At 47.3% G+C, this 22,048-nt stretch overlaps 1 protein-coding gene across 10 annotated transcripts in view; it reads left to right on the top strand.

The window, feature by feature from the left end:
- The window catches only part of DNAH2 (dynein axonemal heavy chain 2), a 105,567-nt gene that overhangs the window by 31,534 nt on the left and 51,985 nt on the right, over window positions 1-22,048 (top strand). For 8 of the 10 annotated variants that reach the window (XR_006890857.1, XR_006890859.1, XR_006890858.1 and 5 more), the window contains 24 exons: window positions 5,577-5,723; window positions 6,521-6,677; window positions 6,920-7,159; window positions 7,448-7,636; window positions 7,835-7,982; window positions 8,753-8,945; window positions 10,364-10,564; window positions 10,650-10,806; window positions 11,167-11,341; window positions 11,778-11,941; window positions 13,034-13,195; window positions 13,299-13,402; window positions 14,418-14,574; window positions 14,725-14,807; window positions 14,914-15,094; window positions 15,473-15,611; window positions 17,750-17,967; window positions 18,229-18,330; window positions 18,670-18,795; window positions 19,368-19,478; window positions 19,788-19,976; window positions 20,409-20,512; window positions 20,612-20,801; window positions 21,301-21,481. Coding sequence is in view for 7 of the 10 variants with exons in the window: in XM_046677816.1 (XP_046533772.1) it covers window positions 5,577-5,723; window positions 6,521-6,677; window positions 6,920-7,159; window positions 7,448-7,636; window positions 7,835-7,982; window positions 8,753-8,945; window positions 10,364-10,564; window positions 10,650-10,806; window positions 11,167-11,341; window positions 11,778-11,941; window positions 13,034-13,195; window positions 13,299-13,402; window positions 14,418-14,574; window positions 14,725-14,807; window positions 14,914-15,094; window positions 15,473-15,611; window positions 17,750-17,967; window positions 18,229-18,330; window positions 18,670-18,795; window positions 19,368-19,478; window positions 19,788-19,976; window positions 20,409-20,512; window positions 20,612-20,801; window positions 21,301-21,481 (3,818 nt within the window). In the remaining 3 variants the exon portion in view is untranslated. Of the gene's footprint in view, window positions 1-4,753; window positions 4,839-5,576; window positions 5,724-6,520; window positions 6,678-6,919; window positions 7,160-7,447; window positions 7,637-7,834; window positions 7,983-8,752; window positions 8,946-10,363; window positions 10,565-10,649; window positions 10,807-11,166; window positions 11,342-11,777; window positions 11,942-13,033; window positions 13,196-13,298; window positions 13,403-14,417; window positions 14,575-14,724; window positions 14,808-14,913; window positions 15,095-15,472; window positions 15,612-17,749; window positions 17,968-18,228; window positions 18,331-18,669; window positions 18,796-19,367; window positions 19,479-19,787; window positions 19,977-20,408; window positions 20,513-20,611; window positions 20,802-21,300; window positions 21,482-22,048 lie in introns of those variants that run through there. The other 2 variants (XM_046677821.1, XM_046677815.1) reach the window with 2 other exon arrangements.

The following is a 22,048-nucleotide window of genomic DNA, read 5'->3' as shown; positions in this document are numbered from 1 at the left end:
GATTTCCTGTTCTTGGTTTATGACCTTGTTTTGGTGGAGCATATCCTTTAGTAGCTTTCCAAGAAATGGTGCATGGGAAGTAAGTTTTTTGAGTTCTTTCATGATTGACAACTAGTTTCTGCCCTCCGCTTGTTGGGCATTTGGCTGGGTTTGGAATTCTAGGCTGAAAATAATTTTCCTTTGTTTTGGCCTCTCTCTTTTACTTTGGAGGCTTTCCTTAAATGTCTCGTGATCCACTGCTCATTCATATTTGAGATTTTGACACAGTTTCAAAAATAACACATTAGTGGAGATCTTCAAGGTTTGAAAAAAAGGCATTTCTTCTTCCACAATGTCTTAAAGCATCTGTCACAAATAAATGAGCACGTGAAAATAATTTTCTTTGTTGGAAGATTCCTCTCCAATAAAGGTGAAAATGTGGTCCTTTGCAAAACTTGAAATGTGATATTATCTCCTATATTGTTAATACAGTGCTTGCCTGTAGAATAGACACAAAACATTCTGGATTTTCACCTCAATATTCTTTCCAAATAACATTTCAGTAATAATCAGAATGTAGAGTTTCATGGGAGCATCTTCAGGTCATAGGGCTTTTATCCTCTATGATTAAATATTGTAATTTTGGGGCTGGCCCCATGGCCCAGTGGTTAAGTTCCGTGTGCTCCACTTTGGTGGCCTGGGTTTGGATCCCGGGTGCAGACCTACGCCGCTCATTAGCAGCCATGCTGTGGAGGCAACCCACATGCAGAATAGAGGAAGATCGGCACAGATGTTAGCTCAGGGCGAATCTTCCTCAGGCACAAATAGGAAGATTGGCAACAGATGTTGGCTCAGGGCTAATCTTCCTCAGGAAAAAAATTGCAATTTCATTGAAAAAAAGAGAAGAAACCACACAGATTTAAAAACTCAAGTGATTTTATTCAAGATTTTTTATTTTATTTTATTATTTTTTAAAGATTTTATTTTTCCTTTTTCTCCCCAAAGCCCCTGGCACATAGTTGTATACTCTTAGTTGTGGGTCCTTCCAGCTGTGCATGTGGGATGCCACCTCAGCATGGCTTGATGAGCAGTGCCATGTCCGTGCCCAGGATTCGAACCAGCAAAAGCTTAGGCTGCCAAAGTAGAGCGCGTGAACTTAACCACTCAGCCATGGGGCTGGCCCCAAGATTTTTTATTTCTAAAATATTCCGTATTTTCTTCTGGTATTTTGTGATTTTATTCTTTGTATTTAGATCTTTGATCCATTTGAAATTCATTTTGATGTAGGGAGAGAGGTGCAGATGCAACTTGAATTGTTTTTATTTTTTATCCCCAGATGGCTAGCTAAGTGACCCAGTCTCATTTACTGAACTGCTGTCTTTATAATAAAACAAATTCCCAAGTATATTTATGTCTATTTTGGGATTCACTATTCTTGTTCTGGTATGTCTGCCTATTCATGTGCAGGAACCAAACTGTTTCAATTATTGTCCTCATTACTCTCTTTTCTCAGAGTTTTCCTGGATATTTTTAATATTTATTTCCCATAAGAACTTTAGAATCAATTTAGTTTAGTTCTAAAAATAGTGCCATTCCTATTTTTATAGGAACAAGGATTGAGTTCACTTTCTAGGTTGATTTAAGAAGAATGAACATCTTTAAGATGAGTCTTTCTATCCTAGAATAGCAATTTTTTTTCAATTTATTTAAGCCCTGTTTTTTGTTCATGTCATTTTTCCATATATATTAACCAATTAACAAGAAATTTTATAATATATAAACATATATATTATATACATATAAACATTTCTAGTTAATTTGTTTATTTTTGGTGTTTTATTTTTATTGTTTTAATTATCATGGGTCTCTTTTCCTCCACAATAATGTTTAACTGGTTACAATTTTTATATTGGAAAACTTTGATTTTCAGTAAGTGAATTTTGTACCCAGTCACTTTTACAAATAATCTTATTGTTTAAATTAGTTTTTTCTTTTAAAAAGCATTTTTTATTATGAAACGTATCAGGCACTCAGAGAAGTACTTAAACCTTACATGCTCATTTAACTAATACGTATAAAATAAACACCTTTGCGACTATCACCCAGGTCCAGGAAAGAACACTGCCAGCAGTCCAGAAGCCACCCACTTATAATTATTTTTCAGTTGAGTTAGTTGCAACACTTAAAATTCAGGACATTATATATAAAAACCCACGTTCTGGACTCTCTTGGAAAATCAGACAATGCAGTCGTGCTGGGCCGGCATTCTCACGTGGCAACAGTTGCCTGGAACCCTGGAGCAGTTGCTCTTTTAGGTGCACGGTGCACTCTTTAGCTCAATGTCTGTTGCCCTTTATCATCACACTTGAGCTACACCTGCCCTGGAGAGATCGGAATTTTGGACTTCGCTTTTGACTATAAAACCCAAAGGAGTCGGTAGTTGGTTGGCTGTTGGAAAGTGAGGCTGAGGGAGCACTTGGGGCTCTGGTTTAGGCGGTGGGGTGCAGCTGTTCCCTGAGACGGGCGCTCCAAGGGTGCAGAGCGGACGATGAGTTGTTTCCGGACATAGTGAGTTTGAGGGCCTGTGGGACAACCCAAGAAGAGAGGCTAGGAGACCGCTGGGCGTGCACGTCTAGTGCTCGGGTAGCCATGTAGATCTGGGAGTCGTCAGCTTATGGAAGGCAGCTGAAGCCAGGGCAGTGATGAGATTCCCAGGGAGCGTGTTGGATGTGAAGAGCCGTGGGGAGCCGGCATTTCCGGGAGCTGCAGGGGAGGCGGACTCTTGGCTGCGTCTCCAGCTCCCAGGTGAACGCAATTTCCCAGGGACGTGCAGAGAGCCCAGGGAGGATAAGGCCTGAGGCGGTTCAGCCACCAGACGTCCTGGGCGAACTTGAGGAGAGCAGTTTCAGAGGTGAAGAGGGGGCAGCTCTACGGGGATGGAGGAAGGGGAAGACAGGAAATGAAGGGAATTTGCGAGGACGATTCTAAAGAAGGGAGGCTGTGAGGGGGAGCAGGGCCTGGTATCTGTAGCAGGATGTGGCGTCAAGGAAGGGCTGGTTTTTGTTTTTGTTTTTGTAAGATTTTAGAAACTTGGCCTTACTTAAATGTTGATGGGAAGGAACTGGTAGGTTGAGGATATAGGAGAGCCGGAGAAGATGGTATCTGAGAAAGCTGGAGGAAACCCGATCAGAACGGAGAGGTCAGGAAGAGGGTTAGACCTTAGATGGGAGGAGGCCTCTTCTGCCATAAATGGAGAAATCATAGGTGTGGAGATAGGTACCTTGTAAGTTTCATAGCAGGAAGTGGCTGGGTCCTCACGGGATGGCTCCTGCCTTTCTGGGATGGAGGCGGTGAGGCTTTCTGCAGAGAGGGGGTTGGGGGGAGACCAGGTTTGAGGAAGGAGAGGATTTGCAAACAGTCACTGTGAGAACAGGAGGGAGAACAGATTGGGGAAACCCCAGGAATGCAGCAAGGAGAGCCGGCTTGGGATGGGAGACCTTGAATGTACGGTGTGCTAATCTGTGAGGTCACCTCATCTTCTCCAGCCTCGCTCGGCTGCCTTCTCAGGGGCTCAGCAGGGAGGACACTAGATTTAGCCAAGGTTGGGGTATTGCCAGGTGGCTCAGACTAATGAATGAGGCAAGAGAGCGAGGATTGGCAAGAGAGCGAGGATTGGCAAGAGAGCAGGCAAAGTGACAGACGGCAGGGTCTGTGGAGGAGGAAACGGAGATGGGAGGGAATAGGCAGAAAAAAGGACTAGGGGTCAGTGGCCTGAAGGTCCCCAGTGAGGTCAAAGAACAGGTAGATTGTGAGGACTTCAGTAGAAGTGCTGGGATGAGGGCAGGAAGGGGCTCATGGAGGGGTGTGTCTGAGTGGTGTACCTCAGAGGTGGGCAAGTTGTGAAGGTCACAAGTTCTAGTGTGTGGCAGGGGAGTAGCAGCTGGGAAGGGAAGAAGGTCACTGAGATGAGTGGCAAGGGATACTTAACATGAGGGCCACATACACAATGTTCTGGTATTTCATTTAATAAAGGAAAAAGGAGGGCTGGTGCCATGGCCAAGTGGTTAAGTTTGCACGCTCTGCTTCAGCGGCCCAGGGTTTCAGCAGTCCGAATCCTGGATGTGGACGTGGCACCGCTCATCAAGCCACGCTGAGGTGGCGTCCCACATGCCACAGCTAGAAGGACCCACAACGAAAAAAATATACAACTATGTACCAGGGGTCTTTGGGGAGAAAAAGAAAAAATAAAATCTTTAAAAAAATAAAGAAGATTGGCAACAGTTGTTAGCTCAGGTGTCAATCTTTAAAAAAAAATAAAGGAAAAAGGAACAAGTGAAATTAATTTTAATATTCAACCCAATATTCCCAAATATTATCATTCCAACATGTAATCAATAAAAAAAGTTATTAATGGGGAGTTTTCTGTCCTTTTTTTCGTACAAAATCCCCACTGCCTTCCATCTTTGTGTCTTTTTCTCTGCTTTCTGAGAGATTTCTGTCAACTTTAATCTTTCTTTTGGTTTTAAATTTTCTGCTCTCAGTTTTGACTTCCAGGAGCTCTTTCAGCGCTCTCTGGTATAGCATCCTGTTTTTGTTTCACGGATGCTCTTTTGTTTCTGTTCTCTCTCTGGGGATGTGAGCGGCAGTCGTGTTTGTTTTTCTGGTTTGGGGCAGGCAGTCTTCCTTCCTTCCTCACGGCCTCTGTCCCCTCTTGCTCCCTTCGAGTTGTTTTTTTCTGTTTGTTTTCCCTCCCACCTTTTGTGCTGGGAAGGACCGAGAGCAGAATTTTGTGGTCCTTGGTTGTCTAGCCCTATTTAAGGGAAGGAGCTGGAAAGCTGCTTGGAAGCTTTGCCAGGCAGGTAGTGGCTTCTCAACTGTGAGGTCCGCTGCAGGCTTATCCGGGTGGGCTGTTCTCAGGGGGCTTCTGAGGTCATCATCCTTGGGACTTTCCCTCTTGGGCTGGTCAGAGGCCACAGAAAAAAAACTTTCAACTTCCTTCTTGAGAGTGTAGGTCCAGCTGCCAGAGGGCTGGTTTTTGGGTGGGAAAAGAAGGAAAAGAACATTCTGGGTGCACATGGTCTCTTGATGCCCCTTGTGTCAAGAATATTACTCTCTCCCTCAGCTGAGCCTGGGGTCCCCAGTCCAAAGACACCCTGGTTGTCTCTGTACTGCCTTCTCCAGACGAGAAGCCTTCAGTCGGATGCTGGGGTGAGGAGGGGCCTTGCTTACCTGTGCAGAGGAGGGAGGGGCCATGGGGAGAGCTGCTTCCTAAACTTCCTAAGTTGGCCTTTCTGTTCTAGTCCCACCTGCACCCCTTTCCTGAGATACTTGAAGCCACTGGCCCCTGGGCCTTCAGAGAGCTCCTTATCTGTCTCCATCACCAGCTGAGGATTCCTATTTTGCTCCTTATACATCTGCTTTTCAGCTTCCAAAATTTTTCTATTGTGTCCTTGTATTTGGGGGCTTATGCCTTAAACAGAAACCCCCTTTACTGTTGTTAGTGATTTGGGGAGCCCCGCACCCCTTGGTCCATTGTTGGTTCTAGTTTATGCCCTTGAGCAGCCTCCTCAGCTATTTTGCTTTTCTTTCTCCCCAAGGTCCCTGCTGATTCTCTTTGTGGAGATTGAGTACTGGGAGCGGCTGCTGTTTGAGATACCCCATTATGTGGTGAATGTAGCTGAACGAGCTGAGGACCTGCGCATCCTTCGTGAAAATCTGCTACTTGTTGCTCGAGACTACAATCGGTGGGGCTCCGGTCTGCCTTGCAGCCCTCCTGTCTGCTATTCATGCCTCCTCTCTGTCTGCTCTGTCCCATGATGTTATCCGTTTCCTACAGTCTCTGTCCTTCAGATTTAGTCCATCTCAAAAAAAATAGTTTCCCATACTCTTATGGCCCGACGGTGATTCCTGCCGCTTGCAGTTTTGTCTTCTGCCTTAGGGTAGAGAGCAAAAACAACCAGCTCCCCTCCCACCCCACAGGGCACCCGGACCATGTATATCTGTTGTAGGCCTGGGTCACGTCTCCAGGAATGAAACTGGGTGGCATCAGGATTATGGGCATGGAATAACATCAGAGTCATTGAACCAAGGCCAGGCTGGTACCCCTTCTCTTAACTCCCTTGGTACTCCTTTCTGGAGTTAGGCTTTGCTCTGGGTTGAGGACCTTTCTCAGCCCAGTTAAAGTCCAAGGGGTGGAACCAGCAATCTTGTTTGGGTGTGTAATACTGCACTATCCCATATGGTGCCATGAGGTACATGTGGCTCTTTCTATTTTAATTAATTAATTGAAGTTAAATAAATTTTAGAAATTCATTGCTTATTTGCACGGGCCGCATTTCAAATGCCCCACAGCCACATGTGGCTAGTGGCTACCATATTGGACAGCACAAATTGTATGACATTTCCATTGTCGCAGAAAGTTTAGTTGGAAAGCACTAGTCTAGAATCGTGAACTTTCAGATTTCTCCACCAAGTGTCCTGGTGTGGAGGAGAGGTCTGCCGAGCTTGTCCCCACCGGCCACCAGTCTTCTCTCATACACAGGATTATTGCCATGCTGTCCCCAGATGAGCAGGCCCTGTTCAAAGAACGAATCCGATTCCTGGATAAGAAGATCCACCCTGGACTCAAGAAACTGCACTGGGCCTTGAAGGGGGCCAGCGCCTTCTTCATCACAGAGTGCCGCATCCATGCCAGCAAGGTGGGCCATGGTCACTAACCCTAAAGGTCTGCAAGGCTGAGTGAAAACCTGGTGCATGGGTAATGAATACTTCAGTCCTGGGTAGTGGTGGAGAGACCAGGAGTTGTGTGAAAGTATGCTTGAGGAAGGACTTTTTTTTTTCTCAGCAACTCTAGCTAGAGGACAAATGGGAGGCTAGAACTAGGCCCAGAGGGTCTCTTCCCAAGCTGAAACAACCCTCCATGGGTGGGGCCTGACTCCAGGTGCAGGCGATTGTGAATGAATTCAAGGCGTCCACTCTGACCATTGGTTGGCGAGCCCAGGAGATATCAGAGACGCTGCTGGTACGCATTAGTGGCAAACGGGTGTACAGGGACCTGGAATTTGAGGAGGACCAAAGAGAGCACCGAGCAGCTGTGCAGCAGAAATTGATGAGCCTGCACCAGGATGTGGTGGTCATTATGACCAACTCCTATGAAGTCTTCAAGAATGATGGCCCTGAGGTAGGGGTCCTGTGAGCAGGGCTTTGTGGTTGGGCAGTCCGCCGTCCCCTGGTCCCATCAGACCATTCTCTTGGTCTTTCCCGTCTTCCCCCGGTGTGTGCTTCCCAAACATCCTGCTTTTGTCTTGGATTCACCCAACCTTCAGTTTATCAAATCTTTTTCCTTCAGGACTCAGCGTCCTGCCTTTCTATTGAGCCAGCTTGTTGCCTATCGCATTGGCTGGTTCTCATTTCCCAGGACCTGCCCTATCTTCCCTGAGGGGTTCTTTTCCCCATCTCTTCCCACCAGATTCAGCAGCAGTGGCTGCTGTACACGATTCGGTTGGACCACATGATGGAGGATGCCTTGCGCCTGAATGTGAAGTGGTCACTGCTGGAACTGTCCAAGGCCATCAACGGGGATGGAAAGACCACCCCAAATCCACTCTTCCGAGTCCTTGTCATTTTGCAGAATGACATGCAGGGAGGTGTGGCACAGGTGGGGACCACTTTGCCCCCAACACCCCAAAACTATCATACTTTACTTGCGAATTTCCCTCAATCCTTAAACTTGGCCCTTGGCCTTGACTCTATCCTATGGCCTCCAGGCCTGGTTCTGAGGTGTTCAGCCTTACCAGTCCTGAAGCTTGACTCCTCCATGGCCTGTGCTAAGGCCCTCACCTCTGTGTTCCCACAGGTGGAATTCTCACCCACTCTGCAGACTTTGGCAAATGTGGTTAATGATATTGGCAACTGCCTCTTCTCCACCATCTCTGTCTTCCGCCACCTCCCTGAAATTCTCATCAAGTGCAAGTTTCATCGTGACCCCATCCATACAATTGTGGGTGAGTGGGCAATGGGGAGGGCATCAGGTGCAGAGGTATCAGAGGCTTAGGAATGGGTGGAGCTAGGGGGAGAGACCAGTGCTGTTCCCAGACCTACTGGGCCCGTCATCTCCATGACTGGTGGGAAACCCAAGTCAGGGGGCCAGATTGGGGAAGGGAGTAAGGGCAGGAATGCGAGTCGAGATGAGGTGACTAATGCTCAAGGGATTTGGGATTTGGGGTGGGAGATTAGGAAGGACAACTCTGGGACTGGGGCTGGGATATAAGATGCCTAGACCAAAAGATGAGATGTTCAAATCCTGCGGATTGGAGTCATGCTTTTACTTTCCACCTCCTCCTTTATTTTCTAATGCTCTTGTTTTTGTTTTTTTTTTTAAAGATTCAGAATTTTATTTTATTTTATTTTATTAATTAATTAATTTTTAAGATTTTATTTTTCCTTTTTCTCACCAAAGCCCCTCAGTACATAGTTGTGAATCTTTAGTTGTGGGTCCTTCTAGTTGTGTCATGTGGGATGCCGCCTCAATGTGGCCTGAGCGCGGTGCCATGTCAGCGCCCAGGATTGGAACCAGCGAAACCATGGGCTGCCGAAGCAGAGCGCATGAACTTAACCACTCGGCCACGGGGCCGGCCCCTAATGCTCTTGTTTGAGCCGTCTCTCTCTTTGGGGAGGTGGTGTTGGAGTGGAGGGTCTGGGGCAGTGGCCAGGGGCAAGGCTGCAGTCTGGGTTGGGATGGAAGTTAGTGAGAAGCATTTTGCTGGGTCTTAAGAGCGAGATGAGGACATCAAGAAGATCCAGGCGCAGATCAGCAGCGGGATGACCAACAATGCAAGCCTGCTACAGAACTACCTCAAGACCTGGGATATGTACCGTGAGATCTGGGAGATCAACAAGGACTCTTTTATTCGCCGCTATCAGCGCCTCAACCCCCCTGTTTCTTCTTTCGATGCAGACATCGCGCGGTAAGGAGTGAAGGTGGATGTGAAAGTCTGTCTCTAAGAGGAATAGAATCGCAGGAGGAGGTCCAGGCATAGAGATTTGGGAAGGAGGGTTGGGGGTAGGGGGTGGTGCAGAAAATGTGCGTCCTTAACTATAGGAAAAGAACAGGACCTAGGGCATTGAGCCTTTGTTTCTCAAGGGGTAGAGATCAGATAAGAGCTGGACAAGATTTAGGGAAAAAGCAGTTTTGGTGGGGAGTACGGCAAGGCTCTGATAGGAAAGAAGAAAGGCTAGGGATCTGGAAGATGAGAAAAGTGAACACTTTCATCGTAAGAAAGCAGATTGGAATTAAACTGAAGAAGATTCTTAAATTCTGATCTGAACTCGCATCTGTTTGTCCTCCATTCATTCATTCATTCAATAAACACCATCGTCCTGTGGGTCAGGAGGAATAACAAAAAGAGATGAGCAAGTTTTTCCCTCTCGAGGGCTAGAATGTAACGGGCGAGATCAAAGTATTGCTGGAAGAGCAGTGGCCGTGGCGTCTTGAGAAGGGCTGAAGTCCCAGTTCCACCGCTGACTAGCTGCCTAACCTTAGGCAAGTGACTTGTATTCTCTGGGCCTCAGTTTTCTGAGAAAGAGATGCTATACTACCTCCCTTGTAAGGCTGTGAGATTACTAAATACGTGTGGAAGTCAATTCTGAAGCACCGTGCTAACGCATCTTATTATCACACCAGCTTCGGTGGGAGAAGTGCCATGGTTAGGGTGTTCAAGGGTCTGGGGCAGCTCGGTGGAAGGAGAGGATTTCCAGCCAGGGACATTAGGAAAAGGAGGACCTGAATGAAGGGAGTGACTTTCGGACTGGGCTTTACGGCATGGGTAGGATTTCAACAGGCCGAGGTGGGCAGTGGGAGGGCCTTCCAGCTAGAGAAAATAGCATAAGGCGTAAAGATGGGAACACATGAGCACATTCACCAAATAGTGAGTACTGCGGTCTAGAACACAGGTGCAGGAAAGGAAGTAGGGAAAGGGGTTACATACAGCAGACAATTCTCTCAGCAACCTCGTGAGGTCGGTTCTATTATCATCACGATGTTGCAGGTGAGGAAATTGAGGCACAGAACAGTTAATAACCTGCCTGAGGTCACAGAGCTAGTGTGCAGCACACTGTGAACTCAACCCAGATCTATGTGACTCTAAAGCCTTGAATGCCAGACCAAGGAGTCTGACTGCTATCTTGTAGGCAGTGGTCGGGAAAATGACACGATGATGGCTATATGCCTGGGGTGGATTGAAATGGGAGGCACCTGGGGGAAGAAGGATACTTGGAGCTGTGCACAGGTCTGGATGGTAGGAAATGAGAAGCTGAGCTAGCGTCAGGGCAGTGGGCACGTCTGCAAGGAAAAAAACCATCCTAGCGGGGATGTGGGCCCTTTCAGCTACACGGAGGTTGCTAATAACGTGCAGAAGGAGGAGACGGTCCTCAACATCCAGTTCGTGCTGCTGGACTGCTCGCACCTCAAGTTCTCGCTGGTGCAGCATTGCAATGAGTGGCAGAACAAGTTCACGACCCTGCTCAAGGAGATGGCAGCCAAGCGCCTCCTGGAGCTGCACACCTACCTGAAGGAGAACTCGGAGAAGTATGGGCTTGGGCACCTGGCTCAGGTATGGGGAGGGCAGGTGCTGTCCTTTCCGCTTACCAGCACTCTCTTTGCCTGCCTTCAGAATCAGCCGCCCTCCCCAGACGCTGGAGGAACTGGGCGTCAGTTTGCAACTCATGGACACCCTGCAGCATGAGTTGCCCAACCTGGAGACCCAGATCCCTCCCATACACGAGCAATTTGCCATTCTTGAGAAGTACGAGGTGCCAGTTCAGGACAGTGTGAGTTCCAGCGGTGTTTGGTCCGCCCAGTCTGGGCCCGGTTCCAGCAGCAGATTGTGGGGAAGCTGACACCCCATGTTGTAGACCCTTAGGCTATTGGGAGGGAGAACTGAGAAGTGAGGGCGGAGAAGGCACAAGATTCAAAAGCCTCGGGAGCCAAAGTGAACTCACATGATATTTCGAGTCAGCTTATGGATTACTTTTAGGTCAGCAACTCAGGGCTTGATTTCTTTGGGTCTCGTTGGGTGTAGAACTTGGCCGCAGACTCTGGTCCGGAGGATCAGGAGAGTCCTTAAAAGCATTGGTGAGAAGGACAGACCTCCTGCTCGTGGGTCATCCTCCTCTCTTTGATGTCCCCAGGTACTGGAGTTGCTGGACAGTCTCAATGGGGAGTGGGTCATCTTCCAACAAACTCTGTTGGACAGCGAGCAAATGCTGAAGAAACACAAGGAGAAATTCAAGACAGGCCTTATTCACTCAGCCGATGACTTCAAGAAGAAAGCACATAATCTTCTGGAAGAATTTGAAGCCAAAGGTTTCCCTTTCTCAACCTCGCCCCCTTCTTTACCTTTGTTTTGACCCAGTCTTTCAAAGCCTAAGTCCCCAGGAGGTGTGTGCAGGGTGAGCGGAGGAGGGACGGTGCTGGGGAAGGAAAGAGCTGTAGCGCTTTCTCAGTGACATACCTGTTGGTGCTGATTTTGGGTTGGAACGCAGCAGCCCAGCTCACATTTCCAGTTTTCTTATACTGACTTCCCATGTCCCTGTTTCTGATTCTTGAGCACATTTCACAGTTTCTGCTAAGATTAACCATCATTCTTTCAATGCATTCCCTCTTATTTCCCGTCCCTTCCCTCTCTCGTGTGAAGGGAGAAGTGAGATTTACCCACAGAGAGGTAGGAGAGCCGTGATGGTCCTTTCAGGGGACCATGGCCTCGAATGGGAATCTGAGCTGCTTCTTGGATTTCCCACAGGCCCCTTCACCAGTAACGTGGGACACCAGGCCGCTCTAGAGCAGATTGCACAGGTGCGGGCCATGCTGAATGCCATGCGAGAAGAAGAGAACACTCTCCGCTCCAACTTGGGCATCTTCAAGATCGAGCAGCCAGTCTCCAAGGACCTGCAGAACCTGGAGAAGGTGGTGTGCTGAGCGACGCCCTCGTGGTAACCAAGGATAGGGGCAGGGGATGGGAGAATGGGTCCCAAGGGCCTGGAAAAACAGCTGGGACCAGGAAAATGGGTGCACAAGGATCTTTTTAAAAAAATTGAGGTAAAATTCAGGTAACAAAATAACTATTTTAAGGTGAACAATTCAGTGGCATTTAGTACATCCACGATGTTGTGTAACCATCATCTCTAGTTCCAAAACATTTTTATCACCCCAAAAAGAAACCCTATACCCATTAGCAGTCATTCTCCATCCCCTCTGCCCCCAGCCCCTGTCAACCACTAATCTATTTTCTGTGTATATGGATCTGCCTATTCTGAACATTTCATATAAATGGGAATCATACGATATGTGGCCTTTTGTGGCTGGCTTCTTTCACTTCGCATAGTGTTGTCAAGGTTCATCCATGTTGTAGCATATGTCAGTGCTTCACTCCTTTTTATGGCTGAATAATATTCCATTGCATGGATTTAGCACATTTTATTTATCTGTTAACCAGTTGATGGACATTTGGGTTGTTCCCACCTTTTGGCTATTGTGAGTAGTGCAGCTATGAATATGCGTGTACTTGTATTTGTTTGAATCCCTGTTCCCGATTCTTGTGGGTGTGTATGTAGGAGTGGAATTGTTGGATCATATGGTAATTCTATGTTTAACTTTTGAGGAAATCAGCAAGCTATTTTCCACAGCAGCTGGACCATTTTACACTCCCACCATCAGTGAACGAGGGTTCCTATTTCTCCACATCCTTGCCAACACTTATTTTCCTTTGCTTTTTTTTCCTTTTGGTTCTAGCTATCCTAGTGGGTGTGAAGTATCTCACCGTGGTTTTGATTGCATGTCCCTACTGACTAATGTCGTTGAGGATATTTTCATGTGCTTCTTAGTTGAGGAGCTCTTAAGGCAAGAGAGCGGAGAAAAAATGTGAGCTGAGCAGGCAGCTCTATTGCCTGGAGGGAAAAGCTTCTCAGAATGAGAGGAGCAAAGGACCTGAGTGTTTGTCAGGGAGGAAGAGGGCAAGAGTCGACGACTTAACGCATCTTTCTGCTCTCTGCCATGAAGGAGCTGGATGCACTCCAGCAAGTCTGGGAGATCACACGGGACTGGGAGGAGAACTGGAACCAGTGGAAGACTGGCCGGTTCCTGACCCTGCAGACGGAGGCCATGGAGACCATGGCCCATGGCTTGTTTCGTCGCCTCGTAAGACTAGCCAAAGAGTATAAGGTGTGTGGGGGAGCGGGTGGGGGGCCGAAGACAAGCTGATTAAGGAAGGGGGACCACGCAGGGAGGGTTGTCAGGCCTTCTGATGCCTCTCATTTTTGCTCAGGACCGAAACTGGGAAATTATTGAAACCACTCGTTCCAAAATAGAACAGTTCAAGAGGACCATGCCTCTCATCTCGGACCTGCGAAACCCCGCCCTGAGAGAGAGGTGAGGCTGCTCCTCCCCTCCTGGAGGTCACCCTCGGACCTCTGCCGTCACCTGGTTCTTTCAGTTCTCCCCTCCACAGCTTTCATAGCTCCCTCTGCCCCTCTGTCCACAAACACACGCCTTGAAGAAGCCTTCACAAGAGCTGTCACCATCCTCTGTTTCTCGCACTGTCCTGGGTTTCCAGCCTTCTCTGCCTCCTTCCCCCGTGTCCCCCCTCACTTTATGTTGTCTGTCATGGCAAAGCTTTGTGTCTTCTGTCATACAAAAGCTTTTATTTTGATGACGCCAAAAGTATAACTTTATTGCTTTATGGGTTTTGTTTTCTGCCTTGTTTAAGAATACCTCCCCTACCCCGGAGTTATAAATGCATTCTCTCTGTACTTTCTTCTAATACTTTATAATTTTGTTTTTCAAGTTTAACTCTTTTAACGCATCTGGAATTTAATTACATGTTGAAGAGGACTTTGAAACCATTGAGGATAGAATAAACTATTTTATAAATGGTGTTTTAATAATTATCTATCCATCCATTTAGGAGGAAATAATTTTACTTCTTTTGCATTGGCTCCAGTATAATGTTTCTGGCAATGCCTCACCTTTAAGTATTATGTGATTAAGAATAATCTAACCACTTTATTTGCTTAAGCTATTTAACCTCTCTAAGCCTGTTCCTTCACCTATAAATGGAATCACAATAATTCCTCATTTATAGAGTGGTTGTGAGAATTAAATGAGATATTTTATGTAAAGCACTTAGCCCAGCACATAATCTATAGTAAACCTGAAATAATCCATCTTAACTCACTCTCCAAGAAAGCCAGCTCAATCTCTATATTCTCCAAAGTGCCTAAGACTGTAGGTTAGAGCCTGTCTAGTAAATACGTGTTGAATCGTGAATTAGTAAATACTTGGAATCATCATGCCCCAGTGGGAGAAAGCCTGGGAGTGACGCTGATACTTTCCAGCAGGCCCTGGTATCTGGCCTCCTGATCTGACCTTCTGTCGCTGGCTGCAGGCACTGGGATCAGGTCAGGAATGAGATCCAACGGGAGTTTGATCAGGAATCTGAAAGCTTCACCTTGGAGCAGATTGTGCAACTTGGGATGGATCAGCATGTGGAGAAAATTGGGGAGATCTCTGCCTCAGCAACCAAAGAGCTGGCCATAGAGTTGGTATGACAGAATCCTTTCCCATACTGCCCCATTTCCTACACCTCCTGCAGCAAAGGTTTCCAGCTTTTCATCATCTCATGGCCCCTCCCAGCTCCTGTTTCCCTTGGAGACTGAACAGCTGATTGCTCTGTCCCCGATTTCTTTCCATAGGCATTACAGAACATTGCCAAGACCTGGGATGTGATTCAACTGGATATAGTACCCTACAAGGATAAGGGCCATCACCGACTCAGGTAAAGAGGGTCTAGAAGAGGGGAGGGCTGTGCGACCTGGGCTGTGGAGTGGGACAGGGGCTTCACAGATGAAGATGGACCATGATTTTGACACCTTCTACCCCAGAGGTACAGAAGAAGTATTCCAGGCACTGGAAGATAACCAGGTGGCTCTGTCTACCATGAAGGCATCTCGTTTTGTCAAGGCCTTTGAGAAGGATGTGGACCACTGGGAACGCTGCCTCTCCCTCATTTTGGAAGTTATTGAGATGATGCTCACAGTGCAGCGTCAGTGGATGTACCTAGAGGTCAGGATTCACTACCTGAGCTCTTCCTACATCCTGTTTTTACTCCTTTATTTCAGTAGGACCTAGATATTTGCCCTGTTGTCAGCCTCATTTTCTCACCTTTCTAAAGCCATTCTTCATCTAGGACCCAAGCATCTGACAATTATTACCTCTCCTATTCAGTTTCCTCCCTGAAAAGACTTTGTTCTTCTTCCATTTTCTTCTTGGACCCAGGTGCCTGGCCTCCCAACCCCAACTTTCCTTCTAGAACTTGGGCATCTTGCCCTTTGATTCTAATGCTCCTTATCTTCTACTCACCTGTCATTATTGATCTAGGAATAGGGGCAGAGTGTGGAGAGTATGAGAAACAGCCTCTCACTCCAGTTCTTGGCCTTTCAGAATATCTTCCTGGGGGAGGACATCCGTAAGCAGCTGCCCAATGAATCCACTTTATTTGACCAGGTCAACAGCAACTGGAAATCCATCATGGACCGGATGAACAAGGACAGCAATGCTCTCCGGAGCACCCATTATCCAGGTTGGAGCTCCATGGCCTCCTGCCCTGACGCAGCCTCAGTTGGTGCTATGTATATGTGAGGTCATGGCCACGTGCTTCATTTACTGAAAGACTGACTATTGTACCTGGCTTTCATACCATCACCTCTTCCAAGCATTAAATAATAGTTCAGTAGTAAATTAAATTCAACAAATATTTGAGCGCAGTGGTTAAGAGAATGGGATATGGAATCAGACAGACTTGAATTTAAAATCTGACTCATGTCGTCCTGACTGTGTACTCTGGGGCAGCCTGCTTCCTTCATACTACTGTTTCCTCACCTGTAGTAGGGGCGTTAATGATAGCTAGTTCTCAGGGCTTTTGTAAGGATTATAAGGGAGTATTTAACACTCAGTACAGTGGCTGGCATAAATTTAGTGCTCACTTAGTAGCACTGTGCCTCAAGAAGGCCTCACGGAGGACTCGTTCTTCTGTAGCTGGTTCATTCAATAAGATAATGCAGGCAAATGAGATAATGCAAAGAAAGCACTTTTCACATTAAGTGGCACAGAGTAAACCCTTGGTTCTATTAGCTATCGTTATTATTACCTTGATTTTAATTGGTTTATCAGATTAACTAGTTTTTATTGTAGACATTTTGGTGAGCACGGGGATGGGGTAGGACGGGGAGTGATGTACACATAGTGAGTCCTGCTTGCTTGTGGCAGCTTGGGGAGAAGAATCGGGAGGTCAGGTTTGGCGATGGGCACCTATAGCGTGTGTCCTGAGGAGACGGGTCCTGGCAGCGGGTACGGAGGACTTCTTTATTTTGCCTAGGGCACATCTAATGATTCTTTATTTTCCCAAGAACTCTGAGTATACACATCAAAAAAACATAATTTTAATTATTCTGGTAAAATGTAAGTATTAGGTTATGCAAAGTTGAGTGACAATATGCATTTTTTAGAAATAATATTTGAGGGCTGGCCCCGTGGCCGAGTGGTTAAGTCTGTGCGCTCCGCTGCAGGTGGCACAGTGTTTCGTTGGTTCGAATCCTGGGCACGGACATGGCACTGCTCATCAAACCATGCTGAGGCAGCGTCCCACATGCTACAACTAGAAGGACCCACAACGAAGAATATACAACTATGTACTGGGGGGCTTTGGGGAGAAAAAGGAAAAAATAAAATCTTTAAAAAAAAAAAAGAAATAATATTTGAGACAATTGACAAAACTACATTTTGTGACAATTTATAAGCAAAGCCGTAAAAACAGCTATCCCTTTGTTGAACACACAGAACAAAGCCATCTTGTCCACTGCTACTGTGTCTCCCTGTGGTCTCCAGGGGCCACACAGGAGTCACTCAGAGGCTCTGACAGCCCGTAGACTCTGAACTTGCAGGCCTGAGGGTCACCTCAGAGTTCAGACTCCAGGACACCTGTACTTTCTTCAGAAAGTAGAAACTGGGAAGACAAGGGCATAAACCAGTCAAAACCTAAGGCTTGGAGGAAACTAAGATTATCAAGAACCTACAAATGTGGACACATTTTATTTAATATCTCGATTTGTTCTTTGAGGTGGATCTTATGACCATTTTACAAAGAGGGGAAAGCTCACCCAGGTTAATTGACATGCTAATAAGTGAAAGAGCTATAATGTGAACGGCCGTCTTCTGCCTCTCAGTCTAGTGCTCTTTTTGCTGTATCACCAGGGACACTGGCAGCCCCAGTGGTTGCAGCAGACCTCTTTCATCGTGTGCCTGTGATAGTAGTTAAATCTAATGATTTAACCTGTTGGATTCTGCATGTGCAGAACAATCTCTAATTTTCAGAAGCTCTTGGGATGACTGGCAGAGCCCCAAGATCTTCAGTGGAATGGGACTTTCCAAAGACTGATGGGAAATGTAGTTACATTAATGGAATCATATATGATGTATAACTAATGCATAATGTATAACATATGTAATATCATATAATGAATACTTAATAATGAATTAATGAAGAGAATGGGATAAGCATGATAGAATGACTGGGGACACTTCTCTGCTTCCAAAAACCATTATGGCAATCCGTACCCCAACATTCAAGAACTGGCAAAATGGAGACAGTTGGAGATTCTAGATCTACTCAGGGCAATGGTAAAAGGGCCATCAAATGTCATGCATTGCTCTTCTTCCTAGGCCTCCTGGACAAATTGATAGAAATGAACACAATTCTAGAAGACATTCAGAAGTCTCTGGATATGTATTTAGAGACCAAGCGCCATATTTTCCCCCGCTTCTACTTCTTGTCCAATGATGACCTCCTGGAGATTCTGGGCCAATCCCGCAATCCAGAGGCTGTGCAGCCACACCTTAAAAAATGCTTTGACAATATCAAATTGCTGAGAATGCAGAAGGTCAATAGAGGTGGCCATGACGGGATGGAGGGCAGAGGTGGGATTGTGATGTGAGAGATTTAAGGCCTTGGAGGGGACCATGCTCTCCCACCAGAAGAGGCATATTAATGATTCTGAATTGTCTGGGATAGAACTTTTTAGAATTGGTGATATTGAGGGGAGGGCAGAGAAGCAAGAATTACCCTTGAAGGGCTCAAATACCTTGTAGGTGAATACCTGGAGTGGGCAGGCGAGGCCAGTAATAGCTTCTTGTTTCTACAGGTCGGGGGACCCAGCAGCAAATGGGAAGCTGTGGGAATGTTCTCAGGTGACGGCGAGTACATTGATTTCCTCCACTCAGTACTTTTAGAAGGGCCTGTGGAGGTGAGTTGTGGCAAGGATCCAAGAAGCAAGCTGACTCTTCTTCCTATTAGAAAGTTTGCTTGGCTCTGTGAGGAGAGAACACCTCTATGAGGGGCCATTAGTCGCTTTTTGCCCTCCCATCTGCCATTCCTGAGAACTCTAACCTCTACTCTGAATCTGGAAGTCAGACAATCTGCCCCCTCACCTCCATTTCCTCAGGGACCCAAGCTGACTGCTGCCCCATTACTGCTTTTCTCTTGGGCCCAAAGTCCTGAAGTCCTGTTTCCTAAACACCTTCCCCCTGGGACTCTTGTCTCTGGCCCTGAGGCTGAGCCATCCTGTTCTCTCACCTCCCTCCAGTCTTGGCTTGGTGATGTGGAGCGGACCATGAAGGTGACCCTACGAGACCTTCTCCGAAACTGCCGCCTGGCCCTCAAGAAGTTTCTTAACAAGAGAGACAAATGGGTGAAGGAGTGGGCTGGCCAGGTGAGCTGGGGTCAATAGAAATGAGGGAACAAGAAAGACAGAGCTGGGGGCCGGCCCAGTGGCACATGCGGTTAAGTGCGCATGTTCTGCTTCGGCGGCCTGGGGTTCACCAGTTCAGATCCCGGGTGCGGACATGGCACCGCTTGGCATGCCATGCTGTGGTAGGTGTCCCACATATAAAGTAGAGGAAGATGGAAATGGATGTTAGCTCAGGGCCAGCCTTCCTCAGCAAAAAGAGGAGAACTGGCAGCAGATGTTCAGGGCTAATCTTCCTCAAAACAAAAAAAAAAAAAAGAAAGAAAGAAAGAGCTGAAGGGGAGCAGCATATGTAAAGACAGAATCTTGAGTCTCACATGCAGGTTTCTTGTCCCCTATTCTGGGCTGTGGCCCTGGAACCCTGCATGCCGGACCCCTAGCCCCTGACCTCAGGCCTGTGCCTCATCCTTCAGAGCAGACTAGACATATTGAGAGAGGAGTGTACCTGGTCCTGGAGGAAGCTGGGATTTGGGAGCTGTGCTGTGTGGGTGGCCAGAGTTCAGGGCTTTAGAATACAACCTCCACATGTGCCTCAGGTGGTGATCACTGCCAGTCAGATCCAGTGGACGGCTGATGTCACCAAGTGCCTGCTGACAGCTAAGGAGCGGGGAGACAAGAAAATCCTCAAGGTCATGAAGAAGAAGCAGGTGGGGAACTCTACAATATGGGATAGGCCTGGAATTAGAGTTGGAGGGAAGGAGGTGATAAATTGGAATCAGAATTAGAGATGAGCTGGTGGGCAAGGATCAGAATATGGGGGCTTTAGGTAGAATTCCGATGAGGAAAGATTGGATGGACTAGAAGTACATTTTCTTGTGCTGATATTAGGGGTCAGGAGTTACAGTGGGGTTGGGATTAGCATTGGGCCTGAAAGTTGTGTTAGGCTGGGCTGAGGCGTGATTAGGATTTGGTTGTGTCGCTCTATCCACGCTCTTCCCTACCACCCTGTTCCACAGGTGTCAATACTGAATAAGTATTCAGAAGCTATCAGGGGGAACTTGACCAAGATTATGCGGCTTAAAATCGTAGCTCTGGTGACGATAGAAATTCATGCCCGGGATGTGTTGGAGAAGCTTTATAAGAGTGGCCTCATGGATGTCAATTCTTTTGACTGGATCAGCCAACTGCGCTTCTACTGGGAGAAGGTGCAAATGGGCCAGCTCCTCACTCTCGTACCCTAAAGCCAATCCTAATGCTTTAATTAAACTTATGCTCTCTAAGTATAATAATTTCCTAACCCACCCTTTAGTCCTATCACAGTACCCTGATCCAGTTCTTAACTCTATCTCAAATCTCCTAAATCGGGAGTGGCAAATCATTTTTCCAGTCAGTGCTATAGGTGTCACTTTACCAGGACTCGGAAAGACTCTGGGCAGCTGCTGCCATGGATTGGGGTGGACGTGCTGTATGAAACCCATCTTCCGTCTTGCCGTAAACCCTTCCCCCCTTTGAACTCTAAACTGAACCCCTAATCTAACTGCAACCCTCTTCCGCCTCCACCCCTACTCCCCGTCATTGTCCCGGCTCTATCTCTTCCTCCAGGCCCACTCCTCTCTTACTCTGCTCTGTTCCTCCAGGATCTCGATGACTGTATGATCCGCCAGACCAACACACAGTTCCAGTATGGTTATGAGTACCTGGGTAACTCTGGCCGGCTTGTCATCACTACCCTGACAGACAGGTCGGCTGTTAGGGATGAACAAGGTGGTTGGGGTGGGGGCCGAGAATGCTGAGTGAAAGCTTCCAGGAGTCTGACTTGAGTCCTGTCCTCAATTCTCAGGTGTTACATGACACTGACCACAGCATTGCACCTGCATCGAGGGGGCTCTCCCAAAGGTCCAGCTGGCACAGGAAAGACCGAGACTGTGAAGGACCTGGGCAAGGCCCTTGGCTTATATGTCATCGTGGTCAACTGCTCCGAGGGCCTGGACTATAAGTCCATGGGCCGAATGTACTCAGGGCTGGCCCAGGTCAGTGTCCCGCCACCCTGTCCCAGAGGCCCCTTAAATATCCTTTAGTCCCAGAGAATCATCTGAAACCCAAATCTGGTTCAGTGCTTTGTAACTTAGAACATTTCATTTCCCCAGTTAGTTTTTACGATTGAGAAAGTCCCTGCACCTCCCTGAGCTTCACTTTGCTTATTTGCCTATCAGAAGATTACACAAGGATTAAATAAGATAATGCATGTGAACTGGTGCATAGTAGGCACTCAGTGCTCACAAGTTCCCATCCACAGTCTCTCCAGCTCACACCTTTTCTAGCATTCCCCCAGATTGTGCAATGCAAAGTTCTGGCCAGAAACTACAACAGTCCTATGCCAGCTCCTCCCCCCATTGCCCCCTGCCACGTTTTGGAGGCCGCCACACCTATCAAAACGTTTCAGGAAGGATATGTTAGTCAGAGTTTCTAGTTTTTCCCAGTCTGGGAGTATTCCTATTGCTCCCAGAGACGCTGCCTCCCTCCCTACAGACGGGGGCCTGGGGCTGCTTCGATGAGTTTAACCGCATCAACATCGAGGTGCTGTCGGTGGTGGCCCAGCAGATCCTGTCGATCCTATCCGCCCTGGCTGCCAGCCTCACCCGCTTCTTTTTTGAGGGCTTTGAAATAAACCTGGTGTGGTCCTGTGGGATCTTCATCACCATGAATCCTGGTAAGGGCCAGGGAATCGATGGGGCTCCTGAGGGGACAATTGGGTGTCCAGGGCAAATAGCTGTGCATCCTCCCCTTCCGCCTTCCAGGCCAGTGTATTTAGCCAAGTGAAATGTGGCTAAGACAACAAAGTGTGAGAGAAGGATAAACATACAACTTTCTGGGAGAAGGGGAGGCAATCTTACTATTCTCTAAGGGGATTAATAACTGCTTGTGTGTATTTATGTGGCCCTAGTCTTTTGAGGTACTTAGCTCTCTTCTCCCATTGGGCCAGCTCCCAGAGTCCTGGGCTATCTGCCATCCCTTTTGCAGAATGGGAGAATCCTCCCAAAGTGCAGGTCCTTGGGTCTCTCATTGCTGTTCCCTAGGAACAGCTCTGGGGGAAGGGTCTAGGAGAACACAGGAAAAGTTTAGGTATTGAAAGAATCAGAGAAACAGCTGCGATTTCTATTAGGACTGATGTGAGGGGCCAGCCTGGTGGCATAGTGGTTAAGTTCGTGCACTGTGCTTTTGCTGCCTGGGGTTCACAGGTTCAGATCCTCCACTCATCAAGCCATACACAAAATAG

The sequence above is a fragment of the Equus quagga genome, chromosome 11 (genome assembly GCF_021613505.1).
Source record: "Equus quagga isolate Etosha38 chromosome 11, UCLA_HA_Equagga_1.0, whole genome shotgun sequence".
Lineage (NCBI taxonomy): Eukaryota > Metazoa > Chordata > Mammalia > Perissodactyla > Equidae > Equus > Equus quagga.
This window is presented reverse-complemented; position numbering and strand designations above follow the sequence as displayed.